The 24,134-nt window shown below is 41.2% G+C and overlaps 1 protein-coding gene across 13 annotated transcripts in view; it reads right to left on the bottom strand.

Annotated features, from left to right (window-relative positions):
- Window positions 1-24,134, bottom strand: part of LOC122217186 (phospholipid-transporting ATPase IB) — a 609,544-nt gene that overhangs the window by 437,131 nt on the left and 148,279 nt on the right. For all 13 annotated transcript variants that reach the window (XM_042934232.1, XM_042934582.1, XM_042934301.1 and 10 more), the window contains exons 9-16: window positions 23,340-23,467; window positions 21,997-22,108; window positions 15,512-15,677; window positions 10,471-10,598; window positions 9,583-9,660; window positions 6,571-6,659; window positions 2,268-2,312; window positions 285-360 (exon numbers count right to left, since the gene is read on the bottom strand). In XM_042934232.1, the coding sequence (XP_042790166.1) occupies window positions 285-360; window positions 2,268-2,312; window positions 6,571-6,659; window positions 9,583-9,660; window positions 10,471-10,598; window positions 15,512-15,677; window positions 21,997-22,108; window positions 23,340-23,467 (822 nt within the window). The remainder of the gene's footprint in view (window positions 1-284; window positions 361-2,267; window positions 2,313-6,570; window positions 6,660-9,582; window positions 9,661-10,470; window positions 10,599-15,511; window positions 15,678-21,996; window positions 22,109-23,339; window positions 23,468-24,134) is intronic.

Genomic DNA, 24,134 nt, shown 5'->3' with positions numbered 1-24,134 from the left:
GAGAAATCCGAAATGTTGGCGAATTCCATATTGAGACTCGTCTTCATCTTGACGTGAGACTTTGGAGCTCCACCACATATTTAATTCAGCTTTGCGTTACCATGCAGAGTGTTAACCACAGATCATTTATTTCAGATCACTTCCCTGAATACTAACTCCAGAAAAGTAAAACCACATCTCCTCCCCAAGGTCCAAAATTATAAATTTCAAGGCAGCACACATACACGTAAATAAAAGTACACCATAAGCTATGTAACATTCTAGAAGCAAAACAGTGGCCTTACATGATGATCTTCAATGTTCTTCAAGAGCCTAGGATCATCAAAGTCACATGAGTCACTAGGGGGAGGAGGTATCCGGCTGTGAGAGAGAACAGAAAATACTTATTCAGTTCAAAAACTTCTCTAAAATCTACCCACACCTAGTAAGAATTTGTCTTGAAGAAGAATCACACCTAAAAAGCCTATAGATTTATATTAAACTTTTAAAGATTTGGAATAATGCATATTATTTCAGACCTCGAGGTAGAAAATCTTTAGCCTTATTATAAGCAGAGTTTTTTTATATGTTCATTATAAACAACGACATAGTTACAAGAAAAAACAGAGGCAGGGGTCAACACTTTGTCATTTTAGCTGTTCTCTAACATCTACCAGGGAAAATTTCTGAGTATTTACCTCAAAGCAGGTAAAATAGAACAATTATTGTATTGTATCTAGGCATTCATTTATGGTCAGAACTCATACGTAGAAGAGAGAAGGAGGCAAATATTGTGAGAAAGGAAACGATAAAACTTGATACGATGGCAGTGTGCTATCACACTGAAGAAAATGTGAAGGGTTAAATATATTCCTGTATCCCCACTTCCTCCTGAAACCCCTCCTTGGAAACAAAGACGACGGAAGAAGTGACCACAGCCGAGGTCAGCCTGAACTCTGGATGTGGGAGTTTAGCAGAGCACAAACCAACAGCTTGTGCGGTGAAGAGACTAGAATACCAACTGATGCCCCTTGCAGAATCTTGCGGAAGCCGAGCAAATGGCAGCCTGAGGTGCCTGTCCGATAAAGGGAAAGTGGGAACCAGGAGGGGTTCCAGATCCATCTGAGGAAGAGTCTGCCTCCAGGAACCTTCCCCCTCATCCCATGCAGCCAGATAACTGAACTTTTTGGAACTCAGAAAGCCATGGAAGGTTTATAGTTTGGAGAAGTCAAATCAGAGTAGCCTTGGACCCAGCAACATGGGGCACACAAGCCGGTAGGGTAGGGAACTCTCCCAGGACAGGAGTCTTAAGTGCATCCTTCGTGACCATCAACTCTCTGCCTCTACTCAGCTCCTTTAACAGCCACAGCCAGATTTACAGCCTGGAGAGTTCTCCTCATGAGAAGACGACTGATCACATAGAAGACCGAGGCTGACATCCAAGGATCCTCTACTAAAACTGCAGGTCCCGGCCGATCATCCCACAGGGAAGCCAGTCAGTCATCAACTGCGTGGTCTCCCCTGCCCATGTAGCCCTACCAATCAGCTTTGTTAGTATATAAATCTTAAAACATGAGCACACACCATCACTAGTCCTAAGGGAAATGCCAATCAAGACCACAATGAGATACCATTTCACACCCATTGAGATGGCTATTGTGTACATGAAAACAAAAACAGAAATTAACACGTGTTACGAGGATGTGGGGAAAATGCGTGTTGCTGCCAGAAATATAAACGGTGGAGCTGCTGTGGAAAACAGTTTGGTGGCTCCTCAAAAAATCAAACATAAAACTACCACACGACCCGCCAATCCCGCTTTCAGGTATATACCCGTAATAATTAAAAGCAGAGACTAGATACTTCTATACCAATGTGCACGGCAGCATTAAACACACCAGGCAAGAGCAGGAAAAAACCAAATGCCCATCAACAGATGAAGGGTTATACAAAATGTGGTATATACATACAATGGAATATGACTCAGCCTTTCATGTCAATAGAATTCTGATACAGGCTACAATACGTATGACACAACTTTGAAGACATTATGCTGGGAAGCAGGAAGTATGGAAGGTATCAAGGGAAGGACTGGCTATTTCTTGTTAAATTCGTGTAGTTCCGCTATTACTTTTAAAAGCATATTCATGTTTAACTTTAGTTTGGTTCTCTCTTGGAAAAAGAAATATGAAACTTTTATTAACAAAATATTTAAGCAAAAATGACAATACAGAATTGTTCCAAAACCCTTCCCACTAAGACATCAAGCAGTGCTAGAATCCACTTACCAAAAATCATCTGAGGATGGTTCTCTTGTCAATTCCGGAAAATGACTGCCAGAGAAAGGGAAACAGAGTGTTCATAAAACTGATCAAGAGAGGCACCCACACAAAACGTTCTCCGGGACAGATCATGTATTAGGCACGAGACAAATCTTCACAAATTCAAGGAAACTTACGTCACATCAGGCATCATTTTCAACCATAATGGTAGGACCAGAACTCAATTACCAGAATGAAACTGAAAATTCAAAAATATGCGGAGATTACACAACACACCACTGAGCAACCAATGGGGTCAGAGAAGAAATCAAAAGAGAAATAAAAAAAAAAAAAAAAAAAAAAAAACACGGGGAGACAAAAGAAAATGGAAATCCAACATAGTAAAACTTATGGGATGTGGCAGAAGCAATTCTAAGAAGGAAGTTCACAGCGATAAATGCCTGTACGAAAAATCTAGAAAAATCCCAAATTACCTACTTTTGCACCTCAAAAAACTAGAAAAAGAACAAATGAGACAACGTCCTTTGTATACTAACTTCCTTAGCATAAGGAAGAAAGTAGCAAAGGTTAGAGCAGAAATTAATGAAATAGAGGGGAAAAAAAAAGATCAACGAAACTATGAGCTGGTTCTTAACAAGATAAACAAAATTGACAAACCTTTAGCTAGACTCAGCAGAAAAAAGCAGGACTCAAAATCAGTAATGGAAGAAGTGATACAATAGAAATATGAAGACTCATAAGAGATACTATCAATAATATGCCAAGAAATTGGACATGTAAGAAATAGATAAATGGATAAATACCTAGAAGCCTACAACATACCAAGACTGAATTATGATGAAATAGAAAATCTTAGATTGACTACTAGTAAGGAGATCAAGTCAGTAATCAATAGCCTAACAATGAAAAGTCACATCCAGACAACTTCACTAGTGAATTCTCCCAAACATTCAAAGAAGAATACCAATGCTTATCAAACTCTTCCTAAAAACAGAAAAGGCGAGAACCTCCCAAACTGTTTTTACAAGGTCAGCATTACCCTGATACCCAAACCAGTTAAGGGCACCACAAGAAAATTAGAGGCCAGTACTCCTGGTGAACACAGATGCAAATATCCTCAACAAAGTATTATCAAACTGAATATAATAATACGTTAAAAAAAAATCATGCACCATGATCAGTTGGGATTTATTCCAGGATACAAGGATGGTTCAACATCTATATTCCATCAATGTGACACACAACACTAACAAAATGAAGGATAAATATCATATGATCATCTCACTACATGTAGAAAAAGTATTAGACAAAATTCAACATCCATTTATGACAAACATTCTCAACAAAATGGCTATAGAGGGAACATACCTCAACATAATAAAGGTCGCATGTGACAAGCCCACAGCTAACATCATAATAGTGAAAAGCCGAAAGCTTTTCCTCTAAAATCAGGAACCAAACAAAGATGGCCACTCTTGCCACTTTTATTCAACACAGCACTGGATATCCCAGCCACAGCAATCAGGCAAGAAAAATAAAAGGTACCCAATTCAGAGAGAAGTAAAATTGTCACTAATTGCGGATGACAGGATACTATATATAGAAAACTTTAAGAGTCCACCAAGTAACCATTAAAACAAATGAATTTAGCAAAGGTCGGTTGTATTTCTGCAGACTAACAATGAATCATCAGAAGAGAAATTTAAAAATCTCAACCAAGGAGATGCAAAACCTGACACATTGAAAGCCATAAGACATGAAAGAATATAAAGACTCAAATAAATATTAAGATATTCCATGTCCATGGATGAGAAGAATTTACTGTCAACACGTCCGTACAAACCAAAGCAATCTACAGAGTCCATGTAATTCCCATTTAAATTCCAATAGCATTTTTCACAGAAACAACAAATAATTATAATTTGTATGGAACTATAAAAGACCCAAATTGCCAAAGCAATCTCGAAAAACAAGAACAAAGCCAGGGACATGACACAGCCTGGTTTCAGACTATATTACAAAGCTACAGTACTCAAAACAGGATAGCACTGGCATAAAAACAGACACATATATCAATGGAACAGAAAGGAGAGCCCAGACATGAACCCATGCAATATGGTCACTTAATTTCTGACAAAAGTGCCAAGAATACATAACAAAGAAAGGACAATCTCTTCAATAAATGGATAAATAAATCTCTTCAACCAACTGGACAGCTATCTTACACCATACACAATAATTCACTCAGAATGGACTACAGACTTGAATGTTAGACTTGAAACCATAAAACTCCTAGAAGTAAATACAGGTGTAAGCTCCTAGACACTGATCTTGGTGATGATTTTTTTGGATCTGACACCAAAAGCGAAGGCAGCAAAAAGCAAAAATAAACAAGTGGGACTACACCAAACTACAAAGCTTCTGCACAGCAAAGGAAGCCATCAACAAAATGAAAAGGCCACCTACTGAATCAAAGAAAATATGTGAACATCATATACGTGGTAAGGAGTTAATATCTAAAATATATAAAGAACCCATCCAACTCAATAGAAAAAAAATAATCTGATTAAAATTGAGCAGAAGGAGGGAGCCTGGGTGGCTCTGTCAGCTGAGTGTCCAACTTCGGCTCAGGTCATGATCTCAACAGTTTGTGAGTTCGAGCCCCGCGTCGGGCTCTGTGCTGACAGCTTGGAGCCTGGAGCCTGCTTCAGATTGTGTGTCTCCCTCTCTCTGCCCCTCACCCGCTCACACTCTGTCTCTGTCTCTCAAAAGTAAATAAACATTAAAAATTTTTTTTTTAAATGAGCAGGAGGAGGGATGTCTGGGTGGCTCAATGGGTTAAGCATCTGACTTCGGTTCAGATCATGATATCGAGCCCCATATCGGGCTCTCTGCTGTCCACGCAGAGCCCACGTTGGGTCCTCTATCTCCCTCTCTCTCTTCCCCTCCTCCACTCATGCTCACTTGCTCTCTCAAAAATAAACATGTTTTTACAATGGGCAGAAGATCTGAATTGACATTTTTCTGAAGAATACAAACAGATGGCCAACAGGTACACGAAGATGTGTTAACCATCATGTAAATGAAAATCAAAACCACAATGAGCTATCATCTCCTACCTGTTAGAATGGTTACAAGAAATAAGACGTGTTGGCAAAGAGGTGGAGGAAAGGAAACTCTTGTGTGCTTCTGGTGGGACTATAAATTGGTGTAACTGCTATGGAGAACCATATGGAAGTTCCTCAAAAACTTAAAAATAAAACTACCATATGACCCAGCAATTCCAATTCTGGGTATTTATGAAAGATTCTGGGTATTAAGAAGATCAAAACACAAACTCAAAATGATATCTGCACCCCATGTTCACTGCAGCATTATTTACATAGTCAAGGTATAGTCAAGACATCCTGTCTATAAATGGATGAAAGGATAAAGAAAATATGGTACACATGTACAAGAGAATATTACTCAGCCATAAAAAAGGAAATCTTGCTATTTGTGACAACATGGATGGACCCTGAAGGTATTGTTAAGTGAAACCAGCCAGCCAGAGAAAGACAAATCCCATATGATCTTATGTGAAATCAAAATAAACAAACAAACAAAGCAAGCAAGCTCACAGATACAGAGAACAGGTTAGTGGTTGCCAGAAACAAGGCGTGGGGAGTGGTCAAAATGGGTGAAAGGTGCAAAAGATAAACATCCACTTATAAAATAAGTCATGGGGATTTAACCTACAACATTGTGACTGTAGTTAATAATAAATACTATACTGCATATTTGAAAGTTGCTAAAAGAATAGACCTTCAAAGCTGCAGCGCAAGAAAAAATCAATTTTGTAACTATGTGTGGTGACAGATGTTAACTAAACTTACTGTGGGGACCATTTTGCAATATATACCAGCACTGAATCGCTATGTAATACATCTGAAACTAACAAAGTTACATGCCAGCTATACATCAATTAAAAAAAAAAAAAGGCATTCAAGTAAAAATAGGAGTAAGACATTTATAATTATTAGGTTATAAATTTAAAGAAGTTAAATTTATAGAATTAAAGTTTTAAAATTAAATTTATAACATTAAATCCAGGGATTTCTTACCAGGTAAATATTTGCAGAAATAAACTGTGTTAACGGTTCAAAGTTGGGACCCATTACATTTTAAACCCATTCAGTAGTTACTACATATCTAAATCTCTTACAAATATCCTTTCCAAATACCAAAAAGGTATTTGATTAAGCAACTAAAAATAAACTTGTTTTGCTGGAAGAATGCAAATCAAATTTTAAGCGATAAACAAACTTACCCATAGGTTACCCCAGCAATGCTGCACTTCTTGAAGTTCATGATATTGCATGTAAGAGTTCCAGTTTTATCAGAAAATAGGTATTTCACCTAAATCAAAGAACGGAAGAGATGTACATCAAAACTGTAGTAAGATATCAACACAAATAAATACCGTCTTTCCTTCTCTATTTTTCAAAAATCTCCATTAATTTTAAAAGGTAAATTCCCTCAAAGCAAGTAAAACACATTTTATAATTATATATATTATAATGTTACAACATATTTTATAATTATATATTAAATATATAAATATGTTTAATGCATAGACCACTGGGGCACCTGGGTGGCTCAATAGGTTAAGTGTCCGACTTCAGCTCAGGTCATGATCTCGCTCTCTGTGAGTTCAAGCCCCATGTCAGGCTTTGTGCTGACGTCTCAGAGCCTGCTTCGGATTCTGTGTCTCCCTCTCTCTCTGCCCCTCTCCTGCTCATTCTCTATCTTCCCCCAAAATAAATAAATATTTAATTAAAAAAACCAACAAAACAAGAAAACCTTGTCCACTAACGAAGCCTAGAATGCAGTTGTGTGGAAACGTGCAAAGGAGGGGCCTCGATAACAGTCCTGCTGCCACATCCGTCTCTAAGCACAAGCACTAGGTCCTTCCACAAGGACACATCACTCTCCAGGACAGTCCCACGATCTCATACAGCACCCTGGTCTAAGCGTTCAATATATCAAGACAACAAGCTCAGACTTGGGCAACCCTCAAGACATTTTTTCTCACTCTACTCCTAATTGGATTAAGAAAGCATATCCTGAAACAACACAGAACAAACATGGAGGTCCTCCATCATAGTAACAGTTAAGATGACACAAAGGCAGCATAGACGTGCTATAGATTATAGAACCTTCTGAGATACAAAGTTTTACAGATTTAACACACAAAGCTCCCAATATACAAAGGTGAAAAGAGAAATTTCTAGAGGTCACGATTAGCTGAATGGAAAAGAGATGAACTCCAAATGCACATGTGCTGTGCGAGTTATGTTCTCTCCAGTGGATCATGTGATGGGGAAGAGGGCAAAGAGCTCAAGAGCATAGGGGGATGGCTGCCCAGTTCAGGCTCTGGACACAAACTAGTTAATGTGGACTCTGGAAAAGTCACCTCCTCCTTCTGGGCCCCGCTTTCCACATCTATGAAACAAAGAGTTTGGCCAGAAGATACAGAACATCTGGGAAATGAGGTCATGGATTGGTGAAGGGAGAATAATTAACAGAATTGTCTCCTGTAAAAATTCCAGTTTCTCGGTGGTTTTCTAAAGAGGGGCCATGATTGCTACTGGATGTACTCCAGGGATCACAAGGGGGAAGCCATGCTTTACTGTTTTATGGAAGAGGGATTAATGTGTGAATATTTATTCTGTACTTTCTCTTAATGAAACGATAGAGGCAAATGCACTATGAATTATTTTTGAAGCAATCAAAGGGTCTTCAAGTAAAGGAAAATTAGTAATGTTCCTAAAGGAGTCAAATATTACATAGAAATAAAAATCAGTAAAGTATGGGTAATTAATGCTTCAACCATAAGTTGTTTTTTTTTTTTAAAGTTTACTTATTTATTTTGAGAGAGACAGAAACAGTGTGAGTGGGGGAGGGGCAGAGAGAGCCGGAGAGAATCCCAAGCAGGCTCTGTGCTACCAGCACAGAGCCCAGTGAGGGGCTTGAACTCACGAACCTGAGCCAAAACCAAGATTGGGATGCTCAACCGACTGAGCCACCCAGGTGTCCCCGTAAGTAAGTTTTTACATGCAGTAGGTCTAGGGGTATAAAAAAATTCAGTAGAATCAGCCTTCCAATAAGCAGAGTTTCCTTCTGCCCCTCTTTTTTAAAAATTAAAATATTATATCACAATGTTAAAAATGAAAGCTTTCTAAGAAGGAATTATCAAGATTTCCTCCCATTCTGCCTGTTGAATTTTAACTTATCCTTAAGTTCCAAGTCAAAACTAGGTAGCTTGACCCCAAGCAAACTTTTCCCATGTTCCCAATCAGGATGAATTATTACCCTGGGTACAACTTGAGCACTTGTAATCCATCAATTACTCGGATCCAACTTAACGGGTCCTGAGAACAACGGTAAACTGAGCACCGTGTTAAACTATGACCAAGGCAACCAAAGACTTCATATTGGGCACATCCACACCCTCGAATAGACTCGAAAGGTTCAGGACAGAAATAGATACCACGTCACTATCGTGTCTCTCATTTTACTGTTTTTACATTTGGAGAGACGGTCATGGAGACATGGAAGAGAGATTAACTTTACTGAAAAACTAAAAAAGCATTCAAAGAGGAGGCAAATTTAGTCTGACATATATATAGCACTCACCTTGCAGGGCTGTTGGGAGGTTTAAATAAGATGTATAAAAGGAAATTACAACCTTTAATTCCAATGTGCTCAAAAGAGGGCTTTCCTTACAGTAATTTCAACACAGGATGAAGATAAAACGCAAACACAACTCATTAAAGGCAACGGGGGTTTCAAAGGTGAGAGCAGAAAAGAAACCCGTTCCCCGGAATGTTCCAGAAACAAAATCTAAAACATGTGAGAAATGTAATAGATTTACGTCCCTGCAAATTAGTTCCCTCATGTTTTGTAAGGTTACCCAATACCTGCATGTCTGAATCATGGTTTTCCCCATCATTTCCTCCTGATACACAATTTTAATATCCAAACTAACGTTGCACTTTAGTTTTTGTGTTAATTTTTTTGCAGGTACCTTCTAGGTAATAAAATACACCGATGCCTCAAAAAAGCAGGTGAAAACCAACTAACATTTCTATTTAATAATATTGTACTTTCAATATTATATATATATCTATATATAGATGTATATAGATATAGATATATATCTTCAGACATCAAAACCACATTCCCAGAGAACTATTTTTCCAAAATGTCTGATGGTTCTAGCACTGGCCTCCCCAGATGCTCGTGTCACCACTACCAAAGTTCCCAGAGAAGCTCTCACCTGCCCCAGCTCTTCATTGAGGTTTGAGGTCCTGGCCATCGCAGGGGTGTCATTTCCTAGATAATACATATCTGTGTCCTGAGAGAGAGAGGGGGGTGGGGAGGACGCTTCAGAAAATAAATACCATCAGTCCTTCACTCAGATCAATGCAGAAAAGCGGCTACAACTGATAGTATAAATGCTCATTTGGGTGGGGAAGTACAATGGCCATTAGTATAGAGAACACTGTGATAGAAGACAATATGCAATTTATACACAGAAGATTTGGTTGCAAGACGATCACTGCATGACCTAGTCCAACCCATGCTTGTGATCAGCCAATACCTCATTCACAGGGTTGCCGGCAAGATCAAATAACAATGCACAGGAAGGCGCCCAGTCTACAAGCACTGGCTGAAGTTCACTGCTTAATGGCCATGGGAGCTCCCGAAAAATTCCACCTCCACTCTCGCAACAGAATCCAAGTGTATATGGTCACGGTGAATTTGATATACGGTGAACACTAAAACAGACACACCTACGAGACCTTTCCTGCGGCACTAATTAGACTGTAAACGCATTTGCAGCCGCTTCGTCCCCACTCACCCGAACACATGCGCCCGCTGAGCACTCTGCCTCCATTATCTCACTTAATCCTCACAAGGACCCCCTGAATGGGCACCCACGTCCTCCCCTTTCACAGACCGGGAGGCGGAGGTCCCAGGCATCTAGTCCTTGCCAGAGACCCCCTGCCAGTCGTCTGGCCAGTTTAAGTCCCAGACCCAATCCTAAATTAACCACGTTCTTCCTTTTCTGCGAGCTCGCCTGAGAGGCTCTGAGCCAACGGGAGAAAACACTGTTTGACCTTGCTCCGGTCACCCAACTTTGAAGCTCTGCTGTGATACTCACCCAGTTTATAAAAAGGGCTTGAGTGTATTTCACAACCTCAAGAGTCACCAACAGACTGATGGGAATCAGATTGTTGTACAAGATGATGAACGTCAACAGGTTATAGCCAAAATTATCCGAGGTCGTGTCTGTGGAAGAAAAGCAGAGCATCTGTGAGCTTTAGTTCGTCTCCACTCGGTTTCCCTTTCCTTTATGCTTGTGGAACTTTTCTAGAAGACGTTCGTGGTGTATGTATAAATCGAGAGCTTCGAGTTACAACACTGTGAGCGCCTACTACGTGGCATACAGTGCATACCAAGACTGTTAATAGGATCCCTTCCACCAGAGAGCTGGCTTCTAACAGGAGGTTGTGGGGAGGAGAGGAAGCAGGAGCCAGCACTCCCCTCGCTGTCCATGCAGCAGGCTACATCTACTGAAGGAGGAGTTCGTAGGGCATTGCTGAAACCCGGACAGGAGGTTTTTCAATGGGAAGGCATAGTCGCTGAAGGCCATCCGGAGGAGGCTTTAGTCCAATTTTGGCAGAAAGAGACAAGCCAGCTAACTAAAAAGGATGGAGAAAAGAAAGTAGGCATTTCAAATGGCTGTAAGGAATATCTACGGCCTTGCTAATAAGGTCAGAGTCTACTTGGAATCCTCCAAAGAGTGTGTAAGGTACAAAAAAACCAAGTGTCAATGGTGGCGGGCAGAGAGAGAGGTAGGAAGACTTGAGCCTATTTACTGAAGGTAAGAGAAGGAAATCTTAACAGAGGAGGACCCCTAAGGATGGAACAAGACCCCTAGAGGACAGAATCCAAAGCAGAAGTAGGGTCAGTGTGGCCAGGAAAAGGGACCAGGAGAGGGAAAAGAGGTCCGTTTCAAAAGAGCAAAGTTCTTTTCCTAATGAGCATGACACTCCGGTTGAAGGAAAAGTGGTATGATCTTCACTTGGCAAGGGGGGAGGGAGGATTGCAGCCGGCTGAAGGTTTGGATTTAAAAATGCCTCTTGAGGGGAATGGGTGTATCAAGAAAGCAAAGGCTAGGATTGGAGATTAGTAGTTTGTAGGGACTTGAAGCCCCAGTTGAGTTTTTCCTCCCCAGGACATTAGTCCAATGGTGGTGGTTTGACTCATCTGTAGAGTTCTAGAGGGTAGTTGTGACGGCAAGATAAAGGGCTGGTGAAGGATGACAGGGAGGGGGCACAAGCTGGTCAGTGGCTGTTGTGACCTTCGCCCCAACCCTTCACTTCTTCTCACCCACCAAGGCTTCCATTTTCCCCGCCAAATGCTTCTTTTCTTTCTAACATGTCACTTTGCTATCTTGTTCTTTTGAATCATATAGTTGCTAAACAGCATCTCGAAGTACCAATAGTCGACAAACGTCCCCGAGGTTTAATTTGCTCAGGAAGAGCTGCCGACGAGAATCGTGTATTAAGAAATTTAAAATGTCAGCTTTCAACACAGGCCAAAAATTGCTTCGGATCATCACAGACAGCGTAAGTAGAGTACGTTCAGGAGAGACCCTATGCATAAAAGTTCATTCAGCCAAACAAAAGCAATCAAGTGGAGGTGAGCGAGGACAGAAGCTGATAGAAGATGAAGTCACAGCTCCGAGACCGACAACACGAATGTCAAGTCCGACGGCTCTTGCCAGAGCTACGCCAACTTTTCCATAGGAAAACAAAGCAGAGAGCATTATGGGTGGGACAGAGAGACCCTTCTCCCACCACAAATCATGCACCTAGTACTGGAATTTGACATTAGGCTACTTATTTATTTTAATGTTTATTTATTTTTGAGAGTGGGGGAAGGGCAGAAAGAGAGGGAGACACAGGCTCCAACCAGTCAGCCCACAGCCCGACGGGAGGCTTGAACTCATGAACCACGAGATCGTGACCTGAGCCAAAGTTGGACGCTTAACCGACTGAGCCACCCAGGCACCCCGACATTAGGCAATTTAAGTGCCAGTTCCCACAAACCCTGTATACCAAGATAGTGGCCAATGCTGTTTATTTATCCAGATCATGATATTTTGAAACTATGTATGTACAGAAAGTATCAGTCTTCATATTTGAAGCTAGACATCTAATACAGTCCAAAGCCAAATTTTAAGAACAAAACCAAGGGTTTTGATCCAACCTACAACCCGAGCCCTAGTCATACTTGTAAACGTTGCAACAATAGTTCCCCTGAGCAGTTCAAAGGGTTTGATTTTTCTGCAGGAGATAATTAGAAAAGGAAAAAAAAACGTTTTGACGGTTTAACCAAAATACATTTAAAGACAGGAATAACAAAAACTTCAAGAAAAGATTCAAAAGTCTTAAAGTTCACATTTAGTTCTCAAAATATTTTGTCATTAAATTGATTTGTCTTCTGGAATTGCTCTATAAGAAGCTTAGCAAATCTCTCAAAACAAGAAGCAATAGAACTGGACAAAATTATCAAAAACAAGTAGTTAAAGTGCTTGGAAATTAATCACAGTGCCTACAAAAAAAAATTCAAAAGCATGCATTTAAAACTATCTACTTAATCTAAGTGGAAACGTCTGGCATTTAAGTCAGAGGCTATTTCCCTCTTCTTTCCCTTTGAGCCATGATGCTCAAATCCTGCTCGGGGTGGGTAGACGGCACTTGCGGCTCTCATGCCCCCGACCCCAGCTCCATGAGAAATTCTATCCCAGGGTGAGGCAGGCCGCGACGCCAGAGGAAGGCAGGTTGTCAGGACAGGACTAGCCTGAGGAAGATGTCATTATTTGGAACACAGCACGAAAACATCCATGCCAAGGGCACTGCCACAAAGAATAGGGATCCCAGGGGCTAACCATCAGGGAAGACGTACATCTCACGGTACTAGTAGGAGCAAACAAAACAGAAGGCCAGCTAGAAATCAAAAAGGGATATCTGTGGAAATAAATGACCGAAGAAACCTTGGAAAGATCACACTCCACCCTGGTGGTCCAGAAAATCACGTCCACGCACAAGGCTGCACTTGCTTAGGAGAGACTTACGAACTACCAGTCCCCGGCTGAATATGGTCAGACTTTAAATTCCCCAAACACTGAAGGTATTCCACAGCCACACACAGATCAAACAACAAAGGAGTTTTAGCACGACCTTACTATCTCAAGGCGTTTAAGCACAACCTCTGACCAATCACTGCATGACCCCTAAGCTACGCTGACCCTAGGAATCCAGGCTTAAAGATAAAACCAAGAAGAGGGAGTGCTAATGAGGATAGGGTTTCTTTCTGCAGTGATGTAAACATTCAAGTTAGGTAAGGGCTAAAGGCAGCACAAATAGGAATATACTAAAAACCTTGATATAGCTTAAACTATACATTTCAACAGTTTTAAAAACATGGGACTAAAACTGAGCAGTAAGAGGCAGGAGAAAACACTTTACAGAATTTTTCCAGGCAAGTCACTAAACAGGTAAACAAAAAACAGCAACAAACCCCAGGAGGAAGAGGAAACTGTCCTGAATTGTTGCAACATATTATCTAAAGCACCCAGGTTTCAACAACCAACAGCAAAAATATGAAACATACAAGGAAACAAGACAAAAAGAAATGCCTCTGAGGGGGACCCAAATGATGGACCAAAGACTTCAAAGCTATTATAAAGAACTAAAAGAGACTGTTTAAAGAATTAAAAGAAAGTACGAGGACAATGACTGATCAGAGAACACTGATAAAAAGATAGAAGAACCAAATGGAAATTCTGAAACAGAGAAGTATGGTCATTGAAATTAAAGAAATCCCCGTGAAGCTGACCAGACGTGAGGCAGGAGAGTAACAGACAAACTTGAATGCAGATCAATAGAGATTACCCAATTTGAAGAACAGAAAGAAAACAGAATAAGAAAAACTAACAGAGCCTAATAAAGTCCCATCATGTGGACCAATACGTGCATAACGGAACTGCCAGAAAGAGAAGGAAGCGAAGATGTGGCAGAAACAATATTTGAATAAATTGTAGCTAAAAAACATCCCACGCTTGATGAAAAATATTAATGGACACATCCAAAAAGCTCACCAAACTCCAAATGAAAGAAACTCAAAATTACTGAAAACCCAGGACAACTTTGAAAGCAGCAACAGGAAAATCACTCACATACAAGGGGAAGCAGCTGACTTCTCATCAGTACAACAGAGGCCAGAAGGCAGTGAGATGGCATGTGCAAGGTACTGGTAGGAAAAGAACACCAACCAAGAATTCTACAAGAATCCTGTATCAGCAAAACTCTGCTTCAAAAACAAAGGAGAAACTAATACATTCCAAGATGAAAACAGAATTTGTTGCTATCCAATCTGCCTTACAAGAAATACCAATGGAAATTCTCCGGGATGAAAGGAAGGGACACCAGACAGGAATTAAATCCATATGAACAAAGGATATCAGTACAAGTAATTACACAGGTACTTCTCTTTATCCTTTCTTTTGGATTTAAAAAAACACGGCAAATTGCACCGTTGGACTTATATACAGATGTAATATAGGACAGCACAAAGGAATGAGAGGACCAAGCTATTATGAAGCAAAGAAATAACACAAGCTGGTAACTCAAATCTACAGGAAGAAATAAAGAGTACCAGAAATAGTAAATAAGTAGGTTAATGTAAAACAACTCTACATTTTTTTTCTTTTTGCTTAATAGACACTAGATTATATAAAGCAACAACCATAACAATGTATTACTAGGTTGACAACATAGACCTAATTTATATGATAATAGCACAAAGGAGGCAAAGAAAGGAATCCATACCGGAGTAAAATTTCTGTATTTTACTGGAATTAAGTTAGTATTAGAGGCAGATGCCCATAAACTGAGACATTAATCCCTAAGAGCAACCACTAAGAAAGTAACTCAAAAAAATCATTAAAAATATAATCATTTGAATAAAAAACAATCCCCAAATATGTCAATCTTCATTTCATCACATGACTCCTAATCTTCCAAAAAGGCTGGCCTTATAGAGAGGAGCCAAAAGAATGAGGGATAGCATGGCCACCCTTCTCCAAAACTGGTTTAATCTTACTTCAACAAGCACTCCATCCAGACACTTACCCATCTTCTTGATGTACCAGTTCTTTCCACCTTGAGACCCATTCCAGTACAGGGCCCCCACCGAGCTCACCAAGGCCATGACCAAGAGGATGCCAAACAACACCAGGATCTGCACATTGGTCACTTTCTCAACATTCGATCTTTTGAGAGGTGCTTTTGTGGAATTCTGTACAACAGCAGTGAAAATCAGTAAGAGTCACAGAACAGGTTTGAGGTTAAGGAGTGGGGAGAAAAGGAGGTAAGTTAACCAAATTCAACACATAAAAAGTAAAAGACTGTATTTTTTCCCAATAGCCAATGGAATTAAAAAGTGCACCGCACTCCTGAATCAACAATGTTTGAGATAAAGAACACATTTCAACCCTTCATGCTTCAATCTGTACTTAATGATTACATTTTAGTACAAAATTGGCTACTTTTGCAATCTCAGAAAACAAGTTCTAAATCATTTAAAGTCAGTTTAAAACAGGATGTTTTTAATGCAAGAGAAACTTAAAGATTCTGTACCATAAGAATCTAGAGTGAATGTCCAAAGTAATATAGCTCTACAATTAAAATACAAAGAACTATTTTTCAAGTATGTATTTTCCCCTCAAAATGGAGGGAAAAAAAGACCTACACAGACACACAGACATCGAAAATGCAAAATAGGTGTTGACATGAGTAGGTGTCAAAATGGACAAAGGGCTCATTTGGAAAACTGAACAAGGAACAAGCAGGTACATGAGGAAAACTCTAGTGGTCTTGAGAAATCTGAGTGCAGTCTTGAATTATAAACAAAATGTAGACAGGAAAGTAAGACAAAAGTGGAAGACAGCCTAACCATCAACAAACACGTACGGTCTAATTCCTGACTGCCAGTGAGGAAACCATCCCAGCTCAAACAGAGGCCAGTGTCGGCAAGTCAGTTTAGAAAGATTCGTTAAAGCCGGATTCAAGGACTGCTGCTTATCAGGTAGAAAATTTGGGACTACATCCTCTTAGCACTAGAAGAGTCAGTAGAACTGTTCACACTGGACGGTTATGCACCTGAAGTCATCTTACTAAAAATTCTCTGATTCTAATTGCGCCGGGCGAAACAATGAACGGTTCCCCAGTGATGTCCATGCCCTAATACCCTGACCCTGTAAATACGTTGTTTTATGTGATAAAAGGGGCTCTGTATACAATTAAATTAAGGACATGATTTGGGGAGATTATCTTAGATTAGCCAAGTGGGTCCAATTTAATCACGTGGGCCCTTAAAACCAGAAAATGAAGAGATCCTTTCCTGGCTACCGTCAGAGGGAGACACAAGACTAGTCCAAGGCGTACAATACTGCCGTCTTTGACAATGGAAAACAGGGGTCATGAACCAAGAAGTTCAGGACGCCTCTAGGAGGCTGGAAAGAGCAAGGAAAAGAGTCTCCTCTAGAACCTCCTGGAGTGTTCTAGAAAGGAATGTTGTCCTGCAGGGGTGAGACTCGTATCAGACTTCTGACCTAAAGAACTAGATAACATGACGACTTCATGTTGTTTTAAGCTACTGAGTACCTATAATTTGTTACAGCAGAGCAGTGATAGGGAATTGATATAGTAACCCCGAAGATCGTACTAGTCCATTCCTGGAGGTGAGCCGCCCCTGGATTAAATCAGGAGCCAGGAACTGGATAGGGGCAGATGGACACAGGCTGCAGTCTGCAAGTCTCCCTCCAGGAGTCATGAGCCTGGTCTCTCAGGTGCAAACACTGGTTTGTGAAAATCGGGGGATTTGAAAGCTTGAAGGGCACTCACTGGCCTTAAAAATGGTGCCTTGTTCAAAACTTAACTCATGACTCTTCACTATTTTTCTTTCATCTGATCATTAAAAAAACCTAGGATGAAAAGGTCTCCAAAAATAAAAACATGGATCAAGTCACAACATAATAAAATCAAGATGAAAACAGGGAGCAATCCATCCCTATGTTTCCGAGAGAATACTGTGCCACAACATCGCTGAAACTGTGACCAAACCCACAAATGCTACCCTCATGATCTGGTTTCCTGTAGGGGTGGGGAATCGTTTTACTGGCAATTTTGAAGTGTTTAAGTATTTAAACAGCCCAGCAGCATTTTCCTTTATATCCTCTTTTCTCCCTTTCACTTCAGTTCTCTGAATTATTTGTCCTTTACAGACTTTTTTTTTTTTAATGTTTATTTTATGGGGCACCTGGGTGGCTCAGTCAGTTAAGCTTCCGACTTCAGCTCAGGTCACAATCTCATGCTTCGTGGGTTCAAGCCCCGCGTCGGGCTCTGTGCTGACAGCTCTGAGCCTGGAGCCTGCTTCGGATTCTGTGTCTCCCTCTCTCTCTCTGCCCCTCCCCTACTCATGCACATTCTCGTTCTCTCTCTCAAAAAATAAGTAGTAAAAAAAAAAAAAAAAAAAAAAAAGAATTTAAAATGTTTATTTTGAGAGAGAGAGAATGAATGGGGGAGGGACAGAGAGAGAGGGAGAGAGAGAATCCCAAGCAGGCTCCATGCTCCATGCAGAGCTGTATCCCATGACTGTGAGATCGTGACTTGAGCTGAAATCAAGTCGAAGACTTGACCAACTGAGCCACCCAGGCACCCCTGTCCTTTACAGACTTTAAAATTTCCTTTAGAATCTAAATGGAAGTCTATTAGTGAAGGTTGACCCATCAAAAATCAAATCCCATCTACAGGTTGATGGGGACAACATATCACCTCTGGTCTTATGGAAAGAGCAAGAGACCCATTCCAAGACTCCCTATCCCAATCTTTTAAAACTCATGATCTTATCTTTTCGTGTTTATTTTTGAGAGAGAGAGAGAGTGTGAGAGTGTGAGAGTGTGTGAGAGAGAGAGAGAGAGAGAGAGAGTGTCAGAGTGTGAGCGGGGGAGGAGCAGAAAGAGAGGGAGACACAGAATCCAAAGCAGGCTCCAGGCTCTGAGCTGTCAGCACAGAGCCTGATGTGGGGCTCGAACTCACGAGCAATGAAATCATGACCTGAACCAAAGTCAGACACTTAACCGACTGAGCCACCCAGGAGCCCCAAGATCGTATCGTTTTTAACAAACATTCACTGGAGGCACAGAGAGAAAAAAAATTACAATACACATCATTTCTGTGACTTCATTAGTTTCTTGGCTTCTGATCTTTTCCAACTGTTGAGTCCTGGCCAGTGAACAGGGTTAGGAAAAGCTATCTTGTGTCCGATATTAGAGCCCAAAGCTTCAATCACACGTAGTTCGTGCGGAGCCGAGCTCTGCCTACTCACTCCCATTCCCTGAACATCTCAACTTGCAGAGATGAGCGTGTAATGTTAATTCTGACTAGCATTGTAAATTCTTCTACAAAATTCTTAGGAAACACTGCTACTTCTAAGTAATGGAGTTCTGTAGTAGAAACCAGTCAAAATGTCAGAGTCTGAAAAAGCTTCCAACTGACCTAAATTTCACACGTTTTCTTCTCTCCTAACAGAGTAGTCAACAGAGCAACTAGTGAGAACATGCCCTCCGGAGCCATACTGCCTAGGTTCGAATCCCAAGTCTCCCTCTTACCGGGTGGGTATGTCATTTCAGTAACTTACTTAGACACTCGGTCTCAGCGTCCTCATCTAGAAAGTGGGCACAATAATAGTATCTTCCTCATAGGGCCATTGTGAGGAATAAACGATTTAGTACATGCAAATTGCTTAGAACGATGAATGAAGGCACTAAGTATTTGCTGTAATGAATGTGATAATACCCCTTTCCCATTAAATCAACCAATAGAAACTGTAATATTGAAAATATTTCCACATGTAACTACACCCAACTTGAAACAAGGGAACTCTGAAGAGTGGAAGACACTGCGGGAAGAGCTTAAAGAACGAACACAAAAGTAGCAGACCCCTAAAGCAATTGTGCTTCCTCTCTGTGGCCAAGCAGCACACGTACAGACAAAAACGTTAGTTCACAAGCAGAACGGTTTCCAGCTACAGGTGTTAGATTATATTCCACTTAAAAGCTCCTTATTTTTAGTTGTTGTTCCAGTCCTAAAGGCGCGGTGCATCTAGCACAGATGTTTCTGGGGCTTTCCATCATCCTGCACTCTAACAGTCAACACGTAACAAGCCTCGCATGGGTTTATCACGTGTAGGTGCGATGAGAAGCGCCCATCTCACGAGACGCAAACTTCATGAGGTAACTGTGCACACCTTGCTCAATAACAAGATGATGGGATCATTTTTAGGCATAACTTAATTATCTCTTACACCTTAGCTTCAAAGCTACACTACCAATGTCACCCTGAGAAAAACAACCGGCATACAAGGAGTCTCGGAGAGGGGTGAAATTTGTAACATGCACAATCTAAACACAGGTCTCGGGGCCCCAAACTTGAGCTCTTTGTCACCTCTGTCACGTCACCATCAAAACACAAGTGATCTGGGGCGCCTGGGTGGCTCAGTCGGTTAAGCGGCCAACTTCGGCTCAGGTCACGGCCTCACGGTTTGCGAGTTCGAGCCCCGCGTCGGGCTCTGTGCCGACGGCTCGGAGCCTGGAGCCCGCTTCCGATTCGGTGTCTCCCTCTGTCTCTCTGCCCCTCCCCCACTCTCTCTCTCTCTCTCTCTCTCTCTCTCTCTCTCTCAAAAATAGACATTAAAAAATTTTCAAAAACCAAAACAAAACAGAAGTGAGCTGGTTAGTGGAGTGTTCTAATCAGCTCTGGACTGGTGAGGACCCAGCCGGAAGGACAGACGAGACGCCTCTCGGATTCACCGAAGGATCATGAGCCATCCAAGAAGGGCCTCAGCATTCACTGACTATTTTTTCTTCGGGCTGCCACGGACCCCCACCCTCTCGTACACACCCCCCTCCCCCGCCGCCATTCCAACACGCCATGCCATTCCATCCCAGGCCCGGAACTTCTCCGCGACCTCCTCCTCCTCCGCTGGGAGCTTTCCTTACCCAGGTGAGGGCACTCCTTCCCTGAAGCCCCCTCAAGCAGAGGGTGCTTACACGCCTCGGCCTCGGAAGCTGGTGGCACTTCTGACGCTTTATGCCTCTGATGCCACCTTAAAACGCTCCCCTGTGACACTCACGTCATTCGGCTACACCGCCTTCTGCTTCTTCCCTCAGCGAGTCCACCGACCTCTCGGCCACGGCCCCCACGCTCCCAGGAGGTGAGCATTTGGCTTAAGGCATCCATCTTGGCCCCAGGGCTGCCATCATCCCGTCTTCACGACCATAGCTCCGACCGCCAGATGCGTGGTCTCTCGGCCCCGTATTTCCCTGCCTCCCACAGTCCTATCGTCGGCCTCCCCCTCTCCCGGTTCACTCTCAGGTCTCTCTCTGCCCAAGAAACCCCAGGACGAGCACTCCACACGGCCTGTCACGCAGCAGCTGCAGCAGCCTTCGAGCCTCACGAGCCTCTGAAGCCTCCTCACCCTCCACCTCCCGCCACCCTGACTCCGTTGCATTTCCCAGCTGGGGCGGACGTGGGCTCCAACGCGTCATCTGCTCTAGTCAACAGTTAACTCTCTCCTCTTCCGTCATCTGATTAAAAGAACGGACCAACTCAAGAGCACCCCTCTCTCTAACCCTCCATCTAAAATGTGCTTTCAGCACGGAGTCGCTAACGGCCCCAATCCTGGGGGGCCTGGCCCTTCTGCAGTCACCCACAGGACTTGACTGCGCTACCCGGTAATTCCCCATTACTCCTTAGTCCATGTGGCTCCCAGAGGGTGAGCTGGGCCTTTCACTCTTGCATCCATACAGGCCAGCTCAAGACTCGGTGCACAGTGGTCACTAAATATTTTTGAACGAAGAAGTACAGTCAAATATATGCTTCGGAAGCGAAACTAAAGAGCAGACAAGCCAAAAAGCCGATTCTCATGAACAGCAACCGTTAGCAAAGTAAGATGCCAAACGAAACCAAAGCAATGTAAGAAATGACACATCAGGACACTGATTTCTACAGAATTTCAAAACCTGTCTGGCGAAACACATCATAATACAAATGCGGGCTGCTTCAAACCCACAAATAATAATTTAAAAATCACAATCAGGGAGAAAGAGCAAAATCATTTCAACTTAATTTTTTTTTTTTTTTTGGTGTATGAAGAATAAACATTAACTCAAAAATAACCGATTTTACCAATTAAAAGGACAATTTACTGTAAAATCCTAATTCACAGGGTGAGGAAGAGAAGCAGTGAAATAAGGAAGTTAGAATGAATCCCCGCTTAAGTGCAGAAGATAAAATAAGTTAGAACTGTTTGTCCCCCTCAGTCTGGAAAACAAAGACCATCGATATTTCAGGCAAGAGATAATACACATGCGATACGATCACAGAAATCCAGGAAAAACTACCCAAGGAATCAGGTACGTCCTTTCCAAATTTAGGTCACAAACTTGCGCTTCCCAAATGCAACGCCTGCATTTGCACTCTCTACTCTAGAAAAGCGGAAAGAAAAAAAATCAATTCTAAAACCAGCATTGTTTTTCAGCATAGAAATGTTTTACCTGCATGAGTTTGGTGTCGTGTCCAGTATAAACAACTATGCCAAAGACCCACTGAGTGTTTCTAAGCTGTGTACCTCTTAATAAGATCTGGTCGGGCCCAAGGGGAACAGGGCTAAAAATAAGAAACAACATTTATATTTAATGATAGTGTGACACATGAGCATGAGCTTTTCCCTTAAACATAAACCCACAATTAGTCTATTAATTTGATTGTTCCTTTTAGTCAAATTTGAATTATTTCACTGAGACACAGGGGCAATAAAGGTTACCAATCCCTTAAAAAAAAAAAAAAAAAAAAAGTGTCATCCTATCCATTTATCACCACGAGGAAAAAAATATAGATTGTTTTTCCTACAAAAATGTTAGAGGGAATCGTGTTCTCTTACAACCCAGTTATGAAACTCCACACCCAATAAGGAAATTGCTAAAATAACCAGAAGCTTATTCATTTGGAAAACCCAGTTTATTTTAGAGACTATTACAACAAAAAAGCAAAAGAGCTATAATATCAAATTTGTCAAGGATGACTTAATGGTTAAATAAGGGACTGGGTGATAATTTAGAAATTCAAAATGAAGATCTGGAACACAGAATGGTTCTGCATGCTAAATGAAAACCAAGAAAGCAGTCACAGCTGTCATAGTTATTTTGGGTTGATTCCCATGATCAGATCCTTCCCTTTGGGTCTGTTCAAAATGCAAAGGTGGGAAGCATGGATAAGGAGCACGCAGATTAAAGATGGGCAGAAGGGAGACACTGCGCATCAACGTAAGGACAAAAATGACTCTCTAACAATCAAACAAATGTCAAGAGGACAAAGACAAAAGAATACAGACAACAGAGCGTGAATATTAAAAAAAAAAAAAAAAAAGGGTAATTGCGTTTCCTTCCACTCAACTTCATAAACACAAATGCTACTTAGAAGAATGCTAGCCAAAAAAACCCAAAAGGACGCTTCTCTAATAAACAGATTGGCTCTTATACCCCTCAATGCTTCTCTTCTGCTTTTCTGGACAATTTTATGCAGCCCAAACCGTCTCTCCTCCCTGGTAGGTAATACACACAGAAAAAACAGTCCATGCTGTTAACCTCATTTCAGACCCTCAGGCTGTTTTTCTTGACAAAAACCAGTTCTTTCCTTAAATTTAAGGGAAGGTTTATATGGACTGAAATTGTGTTTTGGGAGAAGCTCAGTCTCTCATATCTAAGCGAAACCTACAAAATTTCATGATTTTAAGATATTATGAAATAAAAAACAAACTGATAGTTTCCAAAGCTCCCTTTCAAACAAACAACAACACAGAAACAAAAATAAAAACTAAGTGCAAAGTGAAAAGTGATACCTTTTCCCATCTACGTGCAAGTTTCCGGTGAAGTCATAGAGGTGGCGATTGGGTCCCTCACATTCTATGGTTCCAGATAACTTCATCAATACTTCCCTTGTTTGCATGTCAGCAGTGTGACTCAAACCCTAAAATGTTAAACCAAAAGAGGAACGTGAACACAATCTTCCAGGTTTAGGGACAGCATTCAGCAACCCCATTGGTAATCCAAAAGAAATAATGTATCAGCAAAAATGGAATAACTGGGGAGGCTAACAAATCAAACCACCAGTCCCTCAAGACAGACTCTACAGGCAGCCTTCGCTGTAGCAACCTAATGCAAAAGTTTCCAAAGATTTCAGTGAAGTACAAAGTTCAGATTCTACGACTGTGCTGGGAACATCCATGTTCAAGTAACCACGTACTCAAACACCTTACGGAGTGAACACTCTTTCAGTTCTATTGTAACACAAGTCATAAAAACAGAATAAAGCAGCCTTTTAATATAGTATTATATGAGTATCATATCTAGCACTTAGCAACTCTTCTTTAAACAGAAAAAAAAAAAAAAAAAACAAAAAAACTACCTAAATCAAATACCTGAGGTAGAAAAGAAAAATACGTGGACGGAACTATCAAATTCAACTTTATGCAGCAGAAAACGTACATGTCAAATGCTTACAGCTTGTACTATATTAAAGACCACTTTTCATTCTAGAATGAAAACATATGGTAAGAGCAGTTTTAAGGCACAGAAATTTCATCCCTAATATATAACTCTCTAGAATTAAAGTCTCAGTTAAAACAATAGTGTAA

Source organism: Panthera leo, chromosome A1, assembly GCF_018350215.1.
Source record: "Panthera leo isolate Ple1 chromosome A1, P.leo_Ple1_pat1.1, whole genome shotgun sequence".
Classification (NCBI taxonomy): Eukaryota; Metazoa; Chordata; class Mammalia; order Carnivora; family Felidae; genus Panthera; species Panthera leo.
This window is presented reverse-complemented; position numbering and strand designations above follow the sequence as displayed.